Below are 17,980 nucleotides of genomic sequence, written 5' to 3' on the forward strand. Positions count from 1 at the left end.
ATGCTGCCACTGCCATGTATCACCATTGGAATGGAATTGTACAGGTGAAGAATAGTGCCTGGTTTCCTTCAGATGTGAGGCCAAACAGTTCAATCTTGGTTTCATCAGACAAGAGAATCATCTCGATTCTCACAGTCTGAGAGTCCTTTAGGTGTCTTTTTGCAAACTTCAAGTAGGCCTCCAAGTGTCATCTGGCGAGTCTGCTATAAATCCCTGAATAGTGGAGTGTGGCAGTTATGGCTATCCTTCTGGAAGCTCCTCCCATCTCCACACACATTCTCTGGAGCTCAGCCAGAGTGATCATTGGATTCTTGGTCATCTGTCTTACCAAGGCCCTTGTCTCCCACTTGGGCAGACAGCTTTAAGAAGAGTCGTGGGTGTCCCAAAACTTGCTCCTTTAAAGAAATATGGAAGCCACTGTGCTCTTTGGAACCTTCAATACCACACTTTTTCTTGTAGCCTTCCCCAGATATGTGTCTTGACACCATCCTGTCTCTAAGCTCTGCAGGCAACTCCTTCGACCTCATGGCTTGGTTTTTGCTCAACTGTTGGGCCTTCTATAGACAGCTGTGTGCCTTGCCTAATCATCTGCAATCAGTTGTATTGACCACCGGTGGACTGCAAACAAGGAGTAGAAACACCTGAACAAAGATCGATAGAATGGGAGGCGCCTGAGCCAGATAGCAAAGGGTCTGAATACTTCTGTCAATGGGATATTTCAGCATTTTACTTTTAATACATTTGCAAATATTCCTAAAAACAGTCATTCTGGGGTATGGAGTGCTGTTTGATGATGGATAAAAATAAACACTTTTAGCATTAGATTGCAATATAATGTAAAAAATGTAAAGGGGTCTGAACACTTTCTGAAGATTCTGGAGTACTAGGGTGTTGTATCGTGTTAGCCATTATGGATGTAGTGGGAAGTCAAGAAAAATGACACTTTTTTTTACTGGCTAACTAAAAAGATTACAATATACAAGCTCAGGCCCCTTCTTTGTCTATAACAAATTTGAGTTCATTTATTTCACTTATTGATGTCAAATTACTGTACAGTATTACAGTTTTTTATTGCACATTTTCCCCTGTAAATGTTATCAGATCATCAGACAAAAACCTTACATTTTATAAATTGCATAGTGAGTAAACAAGTAATACAAGTGTGTGATATTCATTAATTTCTGACAATTTTTCAGAATACAATGGGAAAAGTTAATTGTGCTTAATAGCTGATAGTAACACGTCAATTCACAATTGTTGTTTTTGTGTCGCACTCCTACCTGTAGAGCTGCTTCAGTTTGGTCACATTTAGAAGATTTTCTTTGCCCGTCACTCCTTTTAGGCCCCCAATACAAAATCTCGTGATGCTAAGGTCTGGAACTTCACTGAGTGACTCCCAAACCTGGTGATTTTTTCTCTTTTATTTCTTCAGACATCCTGATGTGGACTTGCTCATGCTTCCTGGATGTTTCTATTGCTGCAAGACCCTTTTGTGCTTCAACTTCAGTTCTTTGATCCACAGTAGAATTGATGGTCCCTTCAACGATGACAAGTAATTCATATTGCGATACAGAAGAGTATCCATTAATCATGACGCTATAATTTCCACATAAAAACCCTTTAGAGTGAGGGTTGTAATAATGATGATGTGTTAGTGTTTCTCCAGACATACAGGGGCCAATAAAAGCCCAGGGGGATCTTTGACTTCTGTCCACAGAATATTTTCTAAGAGCTGATAAGGACCACCCTGGTGCATTATGATAACCCTGAATTGAGCAATGGCTTCTTTCCTTCTAAGTCTACCATGGGTCCCATTTTTGAACTGTCTCATGGTGAGGTGATGAACATTAACCCAAGAAGAATAAGGTCTATAGATTCCTAGATGATGTTCAACTGTTCCTTTGGACTTTATGGAAAATGCCATGCTTTGCTCATGGAAAAGATTTCGACAAAATCATCAATACTGACAAGAACTGACATATCTGCCCCAAACCTTCTCCATTTGAACAATGTAGGATTTCGGGAAAACACACAGCCTTAGGAATGACTTGGTGATAGTTCCCAGAGAGACTGATACTGGGAGGTTTCAAGGAGTGCTTTTAAATAGTGGCATGACAGTGCCAGTAGTACGTGCAAGATGAAAACTTCACTTTCATGGTGAGGGCCAAAGTGAACTAGATGTTTACTGGGCAGAGCTGCCCTAAATCAGGCCAGATTCCTTACCAAAGTGTGCAGGCTACTTCACGATTGACATTCTAACTCCGGTCACTGTAAAATGGCCTTACACGTATTGATCAGAGCTAATGCAATTATTGCTGCTTGCTTCAGGAGGAACACTCAGGTGCTTATAAAGTCCCCTATGTTTTATTATTATAAAGGCACACTAAAAGAAAGCATGAAATCAATTACCCGTTCTTAAACCTAAAATATTTTTTATGTATTCTAACCTTGCATGACTTCTTTCATCTCACACATAGATTTTGTCACCACAGTATGCTCAACCTGAAGTGGCAAAAGGCACAATTAGGAGGACAACAACATTTCTTGAAAGTGCGGCAGTTCTATTAATTATTCATCTTTTCCAGCAAATAAATGATTTAAAATGACAGTCTGTTTTACAAACAGTTTCACTGGATTAATGTTAAAATAATTTTAACCATAAGTAATAATAAAAAAATAATTTTAAGCATAAGTATCTTAGAATGAATTCACTCTGATTATTAGCACGTGCCCATTTGGCCCAGAGATGATTTCAAAGGAGTTTGGTATTCAACCATCCTCCATTCAGAGTCAATAACATTTTTAAAAGCAGAAAATTACATCAAAGATTTCTAGAGTTAAATAAAAGTAAAAATCCCCAAGCATAGTGCACAATCTGTCATGCCATCAGTGAAGAAGAATCCAAACTTGACTGCTGGCAAACTAGAGGTCTTCTCTTTGGCTCAGACCAATTGGACAGCTCACACCTGTGCCTTTCAGCCCACAGTAGCCATTAGGCACTTTGTGAAGATATTGCTGGTGATAATCCTCCGCATAATAAAATTCTGGCGCTTCCTTGATCTCTGTGGTGATGGTGCCAAGCTTCTTCTCATTCAGCATCTTTAAAAGAGATGAAAAAGAACAAGATAATGGATGAAGAGAGGTTTCTGTCTTCCATGTTCCTCTTCACATTTACTGAACCACTTACTATTGAAGGCAGCCTTGCACCTGTCAGTGATGATGGCACAGCAGGTCAGCTACCAAAAACGATTACATTAAAATTATTTTTGGCATGTACTGAATAGAAAGGTATTCATAAGGCATGTGGGATCACTAGAGAGCAATGCGCAGACTCTGGATTGCTTTGCACTTATATCTGCACTAGCAGTTGTTGAAGACCCGTCTCTCGCCCTCATTTATTGATCTTGATCTTATTTATATTTAATTCAAAAAGGCAGTCCCGTGTATCTATTTAACAATATTTTAGCAAAAAAAAAAAATGTCTGTGATTTGTATGCTTTGAGTATACAACAAGAAAACTGACATGTAGATTGCGTGACATGAGTGATGTGAGATTTTTTTTTCTTTTTCCTTGGGCATTTTTCACACTGCTTGTCATCGTAGAGCATTGGTCACTTTTGGCTTATACTGCAACAAAATGTTTTATCTCCGTGGGATTGAAAATTTTTCTTGACGATCATGGCAAGCGAAGCGATCAGGGGGCAGAGCCCCCTAGTCTTCATTAACAAAAACACAAGCAAGGTGGGGAAAAGTTAAGAAAAAAGTAAAAGTCCAGAAAAATTAATTAAGCAGCTCTATCAAAACAACAATCCTACAACATAAGTCACCACACCAATGCAAGGACATGTAAGTATTTTTCTTTATGCCATGTCTTCCCTAACCCAATGTGTTCTAGTTACTGGAATAAATCAATTTCTTTAACCTGGCATTTGATATCACAGAAGCTGAATGACACCACAGATAACAGGAATGGAGATTAGTGAGCTGTTCAGACAAATTATAAGGCTGTTGGAGTCAATGGCCTGTTCTTGCCACAATTGTTCTCATGCACTAAATAAGAGAAATTCAAAAGGAAGGCTGAATGCCAGCAGCCACTTGAAAGTTGCCAGTAAGATGAAGACAACAAGTAGAAAGAAACTGAGCTGGCTGGAATCTAGAATCCATTACTGATGATCTGTGTACTCAACTTTATTTGTTTTGTTGATTACTCCTTAATGTTATATCTTAACAGACCTTGATGTAAGCTCATACTTCCTTCTATTACCTCTAAAAGGAATGGAGTTGTTCTACCACTTGTCATCTCAGAGCATTACAGTGAAATAGAAACACGGAGTCTGTGGAGAGTGGGTTGTTGATTCTGCAATATTTGTGCCCTTAACCTGAATTCCTTCCATTCTGTGGCACTGCTGTTAGTAAAATGAAGCTCAGGAGTTTTCCTCATGGTCAGTTTTCTCAGAAAACACTTATTAAACACCTTTGGGGCAAAGGACTCTTTATATAAAATCACATACTGTACTTAGAAACTTCTTTATATAAAATCACATACTGTACTTGGAAACTTCAGTGACATACAAAGAGAGAGACTGCTAGGAACGGGACATCTACCTTCAGCTGTTGTCTCTTATATGATTCCTGATACTCTTGACTTTCATATAAACCTCACAATAATGAGCACAGTAGTTTTACACCCTTTACATGTGAAATCCAAAAAATGCAACTGTTTGTTTGCCGTACATGCATTGAATGTGTTTTTGCTTAATATTACTCATGTTTCCTCAAGATAAGTAATAGCACAAATACAGCACAGAAGCAGTTCAACTTTGATAATTAAGCTATGTGCTATTCTTTGAACAGCCACAAGGCGGCAAGAAAGTGTTTACAATCAGGATAACCATCTGGCCATTGCTGCTTTTCCAAGAATTTTTCCCTTTGTAAAACACTGCACAAATTGTGGAATAGCTCAGTCATCCATTCATTCATCTTTGGAACCTGTATATCCAGAAAATGGCTGCAGGGAAGCTGGGCCCTATCCCAGCAACCATCAGGTGCAAGGCAGGAAACAAGCCCTGGAAGGAGCATCGGTCCACCACAGAGTGAACACACTCACACACAAATCGGTGTCAATTTAGCAATGCCAGTCCACCGAACCAGCATGGCTTTGGACTGAGGAAAGAAATCAGATCTTCTGGAGGAAACCACTGCAGACAGAGGGAGAGCAGCAAACTTCACGCCGAGAGCACCTGGTCTCCTTACTGCAAGGCAGTAGCAGTAGCACTTCACTGCAAGCTTTGTCATCTGTTGCCATCTGCCGACTCACTGCAATTAATGCAGTGGCTTTAGCAGAGCACAGTCTACATGTAACAGACGCTGCTTTTCCTTTTCTGTAAGCACAGTGTCACACACGTGTGCATGGGAGGCAGTTAAAGGGTGTAAATGAGAATAATTCCACACCAGACCAGGGGGTGGTGGGGTGCACTGACCTTTTTTCTCACGGGAAATTCTGCCTGGCCCTAGTGACGTCACTTCCGGTGAAGAACCCATGACCGAAGAGACTCCCTGTTCTGGCCTTTTTAATGACGTCACGTCCGGGTCTGAACCTATGGAAGAGGAACCTTCTGCTTCCGCCCTTGATGACTTCACTTCCTTTTCTGGCCTTTAAAGATGCCATATTTGAGTAACATCATCAGTTCTGTTTTGGACTCTGTTCTGTGCACATCAGTACTAGCAATTTAAACATTTGCAACAAAGAAATATTATATGGGTGGCTGCCCCAAACCTTTTTATGATTCTTGTGTCTGCTTTTTGTGACAACAGTAACAATAACTTGTACAGTTTCCCAATGTTTAACTGTTTAGATGATGCAAAAAATCTGATGGTGATTTGATTTGAACCTTTCAGACAAACTGATCTTTAGAATTTGGGAGCTTCTTGAATTGTTTAGGGATGCCAACAGTATAATAAATAGTATGCTGGGCATCCATTGGTGTTGTTTTGTTCTAAACTTAGAACTTAGGTTGTTCTAAATTAGACTGAACTGCCAATAATGATGCTCTGTGTAAGAAAGGACAAAGCCGGTTATACTTTCTTAGAAGGCTGGCGTCCTTCAACATCTGCAATAAGATGCTGAAGATGTTCTATGAGACGGTTGTGGCGAGCGCCCTCTTCTACGCGGTGGTGTGCTGGGGAGGCAGCATTAAGAGGAAAGACGCCTCACGTCTGGACAAACTGGTGAGGAAGGCAGGCTCTATTGTTGGCATGGAGCTGGACAGTTTGACATCTGTGGCAGAGCGACGGGAGCTCAGCAGGCTCCTATCAATTATGGAGAATCCACTGCATCCACTTAATAGTATCATCTCCAGACAGAAGAGCAGCTTCAGCGACAGACTGCTGTCAATGTCCTGCTCCACTGACAGACTGAGGAGATCGTTCCTCCCCCACACTATGCGACTCTTCAATTCCACCCGGGGGTGTAAACATTAACAATATACAAAGTTATTGTCTGTTTTTACCTGCATTATAATCAATCTTTAATTTAATATTGTTTTTTGTATCAGTAAGGTGCTGCTGGAGTATGTGAATTTCCCCTTGGGATTAATAAAATATCTATCTATCTATCTATCTATCTATCTATCTATCTATCTATCTATCTATCTATCTATCTATCTATCTATCTATCTATCTATCTATCTATCTATCTATCTATCTATCTATCTATCTATCTATCTATCTATCTATCTATCTCCAACCAGTTTGTTGTAAACGGTTAAAACTAATATGGTGTAACAGCAAATTTTAAGCTTTGCATTTATTAGAATACAAGTATTAGACAGTTGTAAATATTAATATATATATATATAGTTTCAAATTACTAATAACTTCTTTTGTCTTTGCCTCCTCTTTTCAGTAATTCCAAGTTTACCTCTTTTAGACATTAAATTGGACATCGACTTTTACCATTTTAACTAGTACAAATCAGGGATTCTTCCATTTTATATCTTTCATAGCTTTTATTACTTGTAAAGCACTTTACAACTAATAAATTAAGCTACACTTATGTATGAAAATTGGCTATATAAATAAAAGTTGTTGTTGCTGTTATCAAGTAAGTGTTTACATCCTTGTGAAAACACTATACAACAGTGGAATAAACAACAACAACATTCATTTCTGTAGCACACTTTCATGCAAAGGATGTAGCTCAACGTGCTTTACAAGATGTCAAAAAAACATAACAGAAAAGAAAACCAAATTAGAAAAAGAATGAAAGAAAATGACATACCAAAAATAATAGATAAGAATAAATCAATACACTGTGGGGGATAGCCGGCATCCTTACCCAGCCAGGATTCCCTCAGGGTGAAAGAACAAGGAGAGAGGGCATGCACAGGGCACTATCTCCCCTGGATCGCTAGACGGCAGCCCCCCTTGGTTGCTGTGGTGCCTTGGATTCCTACAGGGCATCATGGGACATGGAGTTCTTTGGCTCAGCCCTGTTGGGTTCTGTGGGTTTTGCCAGTGGGTGCTGCAGGGTCTATGGAGCTCTACTTCATGGGGCTCACTTAGAAGTGCTTTCGGACCACGTGTACAGAATACTGGAAATACTCTCAGGTGGTACATAAAAGGAGCTGCCTGCCTCACATTGAAGAGCCAGAGTCAGAGGAAAGGTGGATGAAGCTTGCAAGGAGGAGTGGAGAAGGCAGTGACCAGAGACAGAAGGAAGACAAGAATTATGATGTATTGTGCTTGTGCATACTTGTACTTGTGAGTTTTCCACAATAAAAGACAATTTGCTTTTTATATTTGTGTCCAAGTCTGCTTTTGTTGTGTGTTTGGTGTGTAAAATGCAATTACGTAACATAGATATACACGTAATAGAAAAAGAAGAGTCTTTAGGCGAACACACACACTCACACAAAGACAGACAGACAGACAGACAGACAGACAGACAGACAGACAGATAGATAGATAGATAGATAGATAGATAGATAGATAGATAGATAGATAGATAGATAGATAGATAGATAGATAGATAGATAGATAGATAGATAGATAGATAGATAGATAGATAGATAGATAGATATCCATAAAGGGAGAAAATGAATCACATATCTTAAAATAGTCTTTTACTCCTGAGCTTTCAACACCTATCAGGTATCATCATCAGAGCAAAACGATTAGACATATAGGAATCAAAGGCAGTATATAGCAAATGAGGAAGGAGGGTAGTGGGTGTTATTCTTAAAGTCACAATGCTGTCAGAAGGAAAGACCCCTGGTCTCTGATATATGCACATACCAATTCCACTGGGCACACATTTGACTGGGACACAGTGCAAGTGAGATTCTAGGCAAATACTATGAGTGCCAGAGAGCTGGCTGAATTGTAGCTATCAAATGAAAACACCATTAATAGACATTTGGACATGAACTCAGCATATGCAGGCTTAAAAGGAAGAATATCCAAATAATAAAAAAAGACTTTAAGACTAACACCCTCTGAACCACACCTTACTAATCCAGTCTTTTTACACCAAACTACCCGCTCTTCCTCATTTGCTACATATTGCTTTAGATTCCTGTATGTCTAATGATTTTCCTCTAATGATGATACCTGATAAGTGACGAAAGGAATAAAAGACTATTTTAAGATATATGATTCAAGTAAAGTAGAGGTGAAAGATCGATCCAATACAAAGTAACAAAGATTATTTTATATATTCGTGGAACAATACTGGTTTGATTCAAGGCACCTCGCCCACTTCTTATATTTGTTAAAGTCGACCAACCAAACATGAAATACATGGGGTAGTGATCAGCTAAACCAGGTGCGCTAATTCTATTATGTGGAGTTCCAGATATGCCAAAAAAAGTGAGTGAAGCCTCTCAAAAAAGCCCCCAAAAGAAAGGCTAGGACCCTCCTTAATATGTCCTGAAATGGTCTCACCTAAGTCAGCCTTTCCCAATTACACTACTGGCAGGTGGCTTCGGCCTAAACAGACCAAAAGTTTAAAAATATTAGAAATGCTATACAAGAGAGAGAAAAAAAAAATCTTTACAAAAGAAAAATGCTTATTAACAGAACAGAAAAACATATAACAAAAGCTCAAATAATAGTAAAAGCAAACAAGTCCCAATATATGATCCAGCAGCAGAAATCCAATTAACAAAGAAAAATAATAATCACAATCAGGGCTATCTTAACGCATGGGCACACTGGGCAGTTGTCCGGGGGCCCCATGCTGACCTATGTATGTTGTGACTTGCTGAGTGGTTGTGTAGGTAGCGGCCCCAGTGTACTGCTCTGCCCGGGGGACTATAATGCTGTTAAGACGGCCCTGATCACAATGCCAGTAAACAAAAATGAAAAAACAATACTTACAAACGACTCCACTACAAACTCAATGCCCCACTGCTGAGACTCTCTTCACTGGCTCAATAAATACTCTGAGGAGCATCTCTGCAACAGAGTCGTCTCTCCTTGAGGTATCAACCACAGAATTCAAGGAATGGATGCAATATTAAAGTGACAGTACATAACTACTAAATCACCGACAAACATAACAAGAATTGCACAAAAAAATGAAAAATAATTCAAACATAACAACAAGAAGACAAGACACGAAGAGATCCTGTGTCTGGTGTACATGAGTGCAGTTAACAGTATCAAAGACAAGGAAATCATCATGGACATCAAAAGACTGATAGGCAGTGGTCATAATCCTATCCACATCAATGAGACTGAGGCAGAGCAGGTCCACAGTTTCAAGTTCCTGGATGTCCACATGACGGGTGACCTGCCTTGGTCCCTTCCCACCTAACCCCTTTGTGAAGGAAGCCCAGCAGCAGCTGTATGTTCTGTGGAAATTTAAAAGTGTTAACCTGTCTCAGTAACTCCTCATTTAACTTTTATAGGTGATCAATTGAGAGCATACTGACAAACTGTGTAACAGTATAGATCAGCAGTTGCTCCCTGTCTAATCAAAAAATCATGCAGCAAGTACTAATAACTGCCCAGTGCATCATTGGCACTTAGTTACCAACCATACAGGGCATCTACAAAGCCACTGCTTGCAGAGATCCCTTAACATCATCAGGAACATACTGTACTCCCTCAGAACTCATAGTACTTGTTTCATTGTATCTGTTCTTGCACACTTACAATGACAATGAACTGACTTGAATTAAATTGAAAACAGAAAATAAATATAACCAAAGAAATTAACCCAGGCTGTAAAATAACAGCTAGTGGTGCAGTTTCACAAATAACTGGAGGTACAGGATGGTAACTGCAAATGCTGGGGTGTGTAATGGACAACCGGGACTCTTACCCAGATGGGATGCCTTCTTAAGGTATGAACCTGGGAAGAAAGCTTGCACGGGGCAGTACCTCCCCCGGGACCACAGAGGGCAGTCTCCTTGGCTTGCTATGGTGTTAAGGGTTTGGAGCGTGGAAGCTCAACCCTGCTGGGGCCTGTGGTCACCACTAGGGGGCACATGGGGAACTGCTGAGACCTTCTCTGCAGGACTGTCATCACCCAGAAGGAGATTACAGGACACGTCAGGTACTTCCGGGTGCTCTATAAAAGGAGCCGCCTCACTCCGTACAGAAAGCCAAAGTCAGGACGAAGAGGACGAAGCCTGAGGGAGGAGTGGCGGTGGAAGAAAGAGAGATAGAGAGAAGGCAAAGTGCTGTGTGCTTTATTGTATTGGACTGTGCTTCATTGTGCTTTGTACTATACATTGATGGTGATGGTCTATATGGGGAAAGTGTTTCCCATATCACAATAAAGATTTGTGTGTATTGCTGGATTTGTGCCTGTGTCTGCTTGTGTAGGGTGTTGGGCAACTGGAGTCCCCTGGTGGCCACAGGTGCCACAAGAAAAGGTTTGGAAATGGCTAAGTTAACCCTGATAAACACAAAATCATAGGTTAGCATGAACAAGACAAGCAATTTTACACTAAATCAGATTTTCAAGATGGTGATATTTAAGGCATCATAAACATATATGAGGAAACCGTGAAAGTTAAAGATAGACAGGTCTGATGAACCAAGGTTAAAAGTCACTTTCAAAGGGAGGGCAAGTAAATTCACTGAGGTGCTTACTCAGCATCTGGCATTCATCTGGACCCACCATACACACTTCGGCTACGCAAAGATGTATTAAAAGAAAAGGTCTTTTACAGTGTGCAACAACTAAGAAACCATTCATCAGGAACCACAACAAGCAGCAGAGACTGTGGTACACGAAAAGACCATAAATCATGGAGTGACAACCAGTGGCAGGAAGTCTTATGCAGTAATAAGTCTTTATATGAAACATTTAGTTCACAAAGACAGAAGCAGTAGCCAGAAGAAGAAGAGAAGCTGGTAAAAAATATGTCAATGCCTTTCTACTGCCTTCTGTGAAGCACAGAGGTAGTCTTTTGTGGTCTGGGGGTTCATTTCAGCCAGTGGTGTAGGGGGATTCGGCCAAAACAGATCAAATGATAGCTGCTAAGAAATATTAGAAGATTTGGATTCATCGGGGGAAACAACCTTCATCTTTCAGTCCAATAAACAACTCCAAACAGAAACAATTAAGACCTACGTGAAGTGGAAGTCTGCAGATGGAACACTGACGGCATCAGAACATCCACCTCAAAGTTCATAAGAGGAGTTAATGGCATATCCTACATGAAGCTTGGAGGACTAAACAACAGGACTACTTGAAAAATATTATACAGAAGTGCAGCAAAGGAAATTGCTGCAATTTTACTTTCTAAAGGCAGCAATACACGATAATGACATTCTTTAAAAATATAATGCCTTGCAAAAGTATTCAACCCCATTGATATTTGTCCTGTTTTGTCACATTACAACCTGGAATTAAAATGGATTTTATGTAATGAACTTAACAATATAGTCCAAACTGTTGAAGTGGAATGAAAATAAAATACCTGGTCTTATATATAAACGTCTATGCGTGGAAGTGTGTGTGTTTGTCTGTCCGGCCAGGAAGTTAGAGATGGAGTCAGGGTAAGGGCTCCACCTCCGAGGAAACCGAAAACTCGCATGCTGCTAATAACACAAGTGAGGCCGGCACGTCAGTAAAACAAAACCTCAGAAGAAAGACAAAGTCGCTTAGCCGTTCACATTGGCAAAACAGTATCCCTTTTACTTTTCCTCCCGCCGCTAATGCACAAATGATGAAAGCATGTCTGCAAAACAAAACCTCCTAGGAGAGAGATGCCCAGAGTAGTTCAATTACCTGACATCTCTACATTTCAGTTTTTGTTCTGACGATTTCAATAGTTTCTAGGACCCTGGGTTTTTTACAGCACGGGCTTACACAGCTAGTCTTATATATAAACATCTACACGTGGAAGTGTTTGTGTCTGTCTGTCTGTCGGCCTGGAAGTGCGAGACTATATCATGAAGCTGAAAGAAACAGACTCCATTGCCAAACTGAAACCGCTGATGAAAGACAAATGAGAGAGAAACTCGCTTAGCTGCTGATAGACAAGGGGGGCGAGCACATCCACAAAACAAAACCTCCAACTCTGCATTTCATTGTTTTTCTGACGATTTCAATAGTTTCTAGGCCAGGGCTTATACAGCTAATATATATAAAAAATACAAGTAAAAACTGAAAAGTTGTGAATGCATATGTATTCAATCCCGAAATAAGATCTGATCCAAGCAATTAACTTCAGAAGTCAGATAATTAGATGATTAGGGTCCACCTGTGTGCCATCAAAGTGTCATATGATCTGTCACATGATGTCTGTATAAACAGACCTGTTCAGAAATATCCCTGACACTCCAAACGGATCAGAGACAAAGCGATAGAGACGGATAGATTAAGGTTAGGTTATAAAAAAATATCACAGACTATGAAAATCCTACAGTGCACCATTAAATCCATTATAACAAAATGGAAAGAATATGGCACCACTACAAACCTAACAAGAGAAGGCCACCCACCAAAATTTACAGACCAAGCAAGGAGGGCATTAACCAGAGATGCAACAAAGACATCAAGTATAACACTGAAGGAGCTACACCGTGGAGATGGGAGTATCTGTCCATAGGACCACTTTAGGCCGTACACTCCAGAGAGTTGGGCTTTATGGAAGAATGGCCAGAAAAAAGCCATTGCTTAAAGAAAAAAAATAAGAAAACACATCTTCCCAACAGCATGTGGCAGGCTCCATAACCACATGGAAGAAGGTTCTCTGGTCAGATGAGACCAAAATTGAACTTTTTGGCCATCATAGGAAATGCCATGTGCTGCACAAACTCAAAACTTCCCATCACCCCGAGAGCACCATGATGTTTTTCACTGGCAGGGACGGGAAAACTGGTTAGGACTGGAGGAAAGATGGATGGCACTGAATGTAGGCCAATTCTTAAGAAACCTGTTTCATTCGGTCAGCGATTTGAGATGAGGACGAAGGTTCACCTTCCAGCAGGACAATGAATGACCCAAAACACACTGTACTGCTGAAGTGACAGTGGAGTGGTTTAAGGGGAATAGTTACATGTCTTGGAATGACCTAGTCAAATCCCAGATCTAAATCCAGTTGAGAATCTGTAGCATGACTTGAAGATGGCTATACACCAGTGCAGCGCATTGAACTTGAAGGAGTTGGAGCAGTTTTGCCTTGAGGAATGGGCGACAATCCCAGTGGTTAGATGTGCTAAGCTAATAGAGATATTTACCAAGAGACTTGGCAGCTGGAATTGCAGCAAAAGGCGGCTCTACAAAGTATTGACATTGGGGGTGAATACCAGTGCATACTCATGATTTCTGTTTTTTTAGTCTTAATTATTGTTTGTGTCACAATAAACGATATTTTTCACCTTCACAGTAGTAGCAATGTTGTGTAAATCAAATGGCAGTAACTCCCCAAAACTTCATTTTAATTCCAGTCTGTAATGTGACAAAAGAAGACAAAACACCGAATGGGGATGAATACTTTTGCAAAGTACCGTAAAAGGCAATCTTGTTACTTTTTACTAAATCAGTGTTGATTTTGGTTTGCTACACAGCACTGAGGCATGCTGGTTAGATGGGTCGGCAAAGCTAAATTGGCCCGTGTGTGTGTGTTTGTCCTGAGATGGACTTGCACCCCATCCAGGATTGTTCCTGCCTTGTGCCTGATGTTTGCTAGGATAGGCTCCAGCTCCCTCACAACCTGACTCAGGATAAGCGGGTTAGGAAAATGAATGGATGGATGGATATAAACCTATAATGGTGTACAGCAAATAAACACTTTGTGCTCAAGCAACTTGGGAAGCCTAAGATTTTAGCAGAGCACTGTATGAATGTCCAGCAAAAGAAAATGAATGCTTAAGAGTGAGAAAATCAAAACAGATAACATTTATTACAATTTATCACTGCATATTATCACCATCATGATTATTATCCATTTATTTACTGTATTTACTAGCCAGTGTTAACCAAGATAGATAGATAGATAGATAGATAGATAGATAGATAGATAGATAGATAGATAGATAGATAGATAGATAGATAGATAGATAGATAGATAGATAGATAGATAGATAGATAGATAGATAGATACTTTATTAATCCCAAGGGGAAATTCACAAATTACCAAGTTACCAAGGTAACTTATAAAACTCACAGATAGGATGTTAACCCTTTATAACACAAATATACTTCCCTGCTGCTGCGGGAAAATGAATAGAGAATGAACGTGTCCTTACACGAGAATAATGAAATGTTAATTCTATTTTAGTAATGTAAATGCACGACGGAGTTAATGTATTCCTTTCCACTCCATATGTAAGGTGTACGAGATGGCGTCTTCTGACAAGTAAGCTTTTCAGGACACACAGTCGGCTTGAGTAATTGTGCAGAACTCACTCGCACCTCTCATCTCCTCCTCAGATTGTCTGTAATAATGACGGGCTGTGTGGAAAATGCTAAAGGATAAGGTGTCATTTGTTTGTTTTTTCTCGTATTCGTGAGTCCACCAAAAAAAGAAAAAAACAACAACTTGGCAGCTCATAAAAATGCCTTTAAGCTTCTGTTTCATGTGTTCTGGGCATCGTGCCTTCTTAGCTGAGGCAGGGCCGCTCTCTGGCAGTGCCCTCTATATGAAGGCGTTTCTAATCTTTCAGGCTGTTTCAAGGGAGGCAGGCAGAGTGCTGGTATGTTTCTCGGAAAAATGCACAGGGCCGATCTGTCTCAAGACCTTGCCTCTTTTCTTTCATTCCCTTTTTTTCCACTCTAGCTAATTAACTTGGGCCACCTTATCAGCCCGAGCACGCGGCAGCCTCACAGATGGAGAATTAACTTGGCCTACTGATAAAACCATTGTTCCACACACACGCCAAGCAAACCCCCTCCTCCCCTGGCAATAACGCGCCTGGGTTCACTCTACTGCATGAAAGGGAAAGAAATCCTTTGATCTTCTTTAAATTTCATTATGCTGTTTTTATTTTTAACCCGGAGATTAATTTTCTGCTTATGAAAGTTAAGAAATCGATCGTCTAGCCAAATGAAACATTATGTAGAGATATGAATTAGGAAAAGGCTTAAACTTTTTGCCTTTGATTTTGGGGTAAAGGTGTAGAAGTATCTGGACTCCTGTTTGTGACGCTTTCATTTTAGGTTTGATCTAAACAATGTATTATAATGTAGCCATAAATGTAAGACTTGGCTATTTTTTAACACCACTGATCTTTATTTCTTAAACAGTGCTTCTAAGCTTTAGGGCTTTTTCTCTGCTTACTTGATAGAACGCTGTCTACACATAGCTGTTGTTCCCAAACAGACATCATTCACCCCCGGGATACAAATGGTTTACATATGGAGTTTAAACAGCAGCTCACTCAGTCAAAACAGAGTGAGCAGAGCTCAGTATTAAGCCACACAGCTGGGATTTGGTGGTACCTCTTGCCAGCTGGAAGAAGTGAAGACTTCATAGAAGCCAAACTGGCAGGCATCTGCCCAAAGGGAAAGGGCAGACTGCTTTATATCAGTTCAGTGACCTTGCAAACATGCCAGGGAAATACGGAGCAAAATAATGCAGGATATATTATACAGATTTTAACAAATCGATAACAGTTTAAGTGTGAAATGCCAGCTGTGCACATTAGTGCTCTTTGAACAATTCAAAATAAAATGGGTTGGATATTCATATTTTACACAAGCAGTCCATATATCCATCCCCAAGTGCAACGTGACATTCAACAATGCCATATTCAGTGAGCTCCATGTTGAAAGACCATCTGTGTAAAAGAAAGGGAACTGACCCTGACCCTGACCCTGACCCTGACTCTCAAACAATAGAGGGCCCTTCACGAGCAAAATCCATCATTTTATGTAGCAGGTTACGAAAGGCTGGCTCAGTATTTAACTGCAAGAGCATAACTAACACCTGCTTTTAACATTCAACTTAAAATGAGGTCTGATGTTACATTTTAATTGAATATTTAAACATTTTTTCGTGACCGCTTTGCATCTATACACTCGGGCAAATTTCACTAACATGTTTCAAAGAGCCTTTGGAAGCTGTTGAGTGAAAAGCCTTTTAGCACACTGGTCAATCCTTGGTTGATCTTCTACTGATCCCGGGATTTCACCAGGATGTTTTGTTTATACATGAGAGTAGACAACAAATACGAAAGCATCTGTTTGTGTCATACTGGCAAGGGTGATTCTGTAACGTCATCACACCTCCTAAATACTGTAAATGGACCGGATCTGTGACAGACATTCACTGTATTGGTTTATCATGCTTTCTACTGTCATTTGGCTTCTTATTTCCTTTTCACTTAACAATGAAGACTACTTAATGCCAGCATTGGTCTTTTTTGGGACAAAGACACCTTTTTCTTTGATTTACCCCTGTGCTCTACAGTTTAAAATTACAAGTCAAACAATTCAGACATTGTGATTAAAGTGCACATTGCAGGGTATTTTTCGGTCAAACCCTGTAGAAATGACAATACTTTATCTACATGGTCCCCTGTTTCTTGTGCAGCATAATGTTTGGGACATACTGTAACAATTTAGGTTTATAAAAGCAATCATATTTAGTACTTAGTCGCATATCCCTTGCATGTAATGACTGTTTGAAGTCTGAGATTCGCGGACATCACCAGGTGCTGAGGATCTTTTCTGGTCATGTTCTGTTAAGCCTCTCATTCAGCCATCGTCAGCTCTGGCTTGTTTTGGGGGCTTGTCCCTTAAGGTTTCTCTTCAGCATATGGAAGGCCTGCACAATTAGATTTAAATTGGGTGATTGGCTTGGCATTTCAATAATTCTCTATTTTTTAGCTTTGAAAAACTCATGTATGGCCTCAGCAGCATCTGTGGATCATCATCTTGTTGTAGGATGAATTTGGAGGCATTTACTGGACCTCGAGCAGATCAGATGTTCTGATACACTTCAGAATTCATTGTGCTGCTGCCATCAGCAGTTCCATTGTCAATGGAGAGAAGTGTGCCAGGACCTGTGGCAGCCATACTGAGGTGGTCTGCTTTGACTCTTGGGCAGTTCCTTTTTGTCTCCATACTTTGCCTCTTGCCATCACTCTGTTGCAGGTTCATCTTTGTCTCATTTCTTCACAGGACCCTTTATCCAGAATTCTGCAGGCTCTTTTAAGTCCATTATCTAAAAACTATAATCTGGCCATCCTGCTTATGTGGCTAACTAGAGGTTTTCATCTTGCAGTGTGTCCTCTGAATTTCTATTTGTGAAGTCTGTCTATCTCTGACACGTCCACATTTGCCCCTTGAGGACTGTTTCTGGTATGTTAGACAGGCGTTTGGGGCTTTTTCTTCACGATAGTGTGGATTCTTCTGTCAACAGCAGTGGAGGTCTTCCTTGGCCTAGCAGTCACTTTGTGATTACTGAGCTCATCAGCACGTTCTTTCTACTTAATGATATTCCAGACAGTTGATTTTGGGCATCCTAAGGTCTTACCGATGTCTCTAATGGTTTTATTCTTGTTTTTCATCCCC

At 40.2% G+C, this 17,980-nt stretch overlaps 1 protein-coding gene across 3 annotated transcripts in view; it reads right to left on the bottom strand.

The window, feature by feature from the left end:
• Positions 1-1,049: 1,049 nt before the first annotated feature.
• Positions 1,050-17,980, bottom strand: part of si:ch1073-358c10.1 (peptide methionine sulfoxide reductase MsrA) — a 162,865-nt gene continuing 145,934 nt past the window's right edge. The window contains exon 5 of one of the 3 annotated variants that reach the window (XM_051918870.1): positions 1,050-3,099. In XM_051918870.1, the coding sequence (XP_051774830.1) occupies positions 2,923-3,099 (177 nt within the window). In that variant the 3' untranslated portion in view covers positions 1,050-2,922. The remainder of the gene's footprint in view (positions 3,100-17,980) is intronic. The other 2 variants (XM_051918869.1, XM_028819111.2) reach the window with 2 other exon arrangements.

The sequence above is a fragment of the Erpetoichthys calabaricus genome, chromosome 14 (genome assembly GCF_900747795.2).
Source record: "Erpetoichthys calabaricus chromosome 14, fErpCal1.3, whole genome shotgun sequence".
In the NCBI taxonomy this organism is placed as follows: domain Eukaryota; kingdom Metazoa; phylum Chordata; class Cladistia; order Polypteriformes; family Polypteridae; genus Erpetoichthys; species Erpetoichthys calabaricus.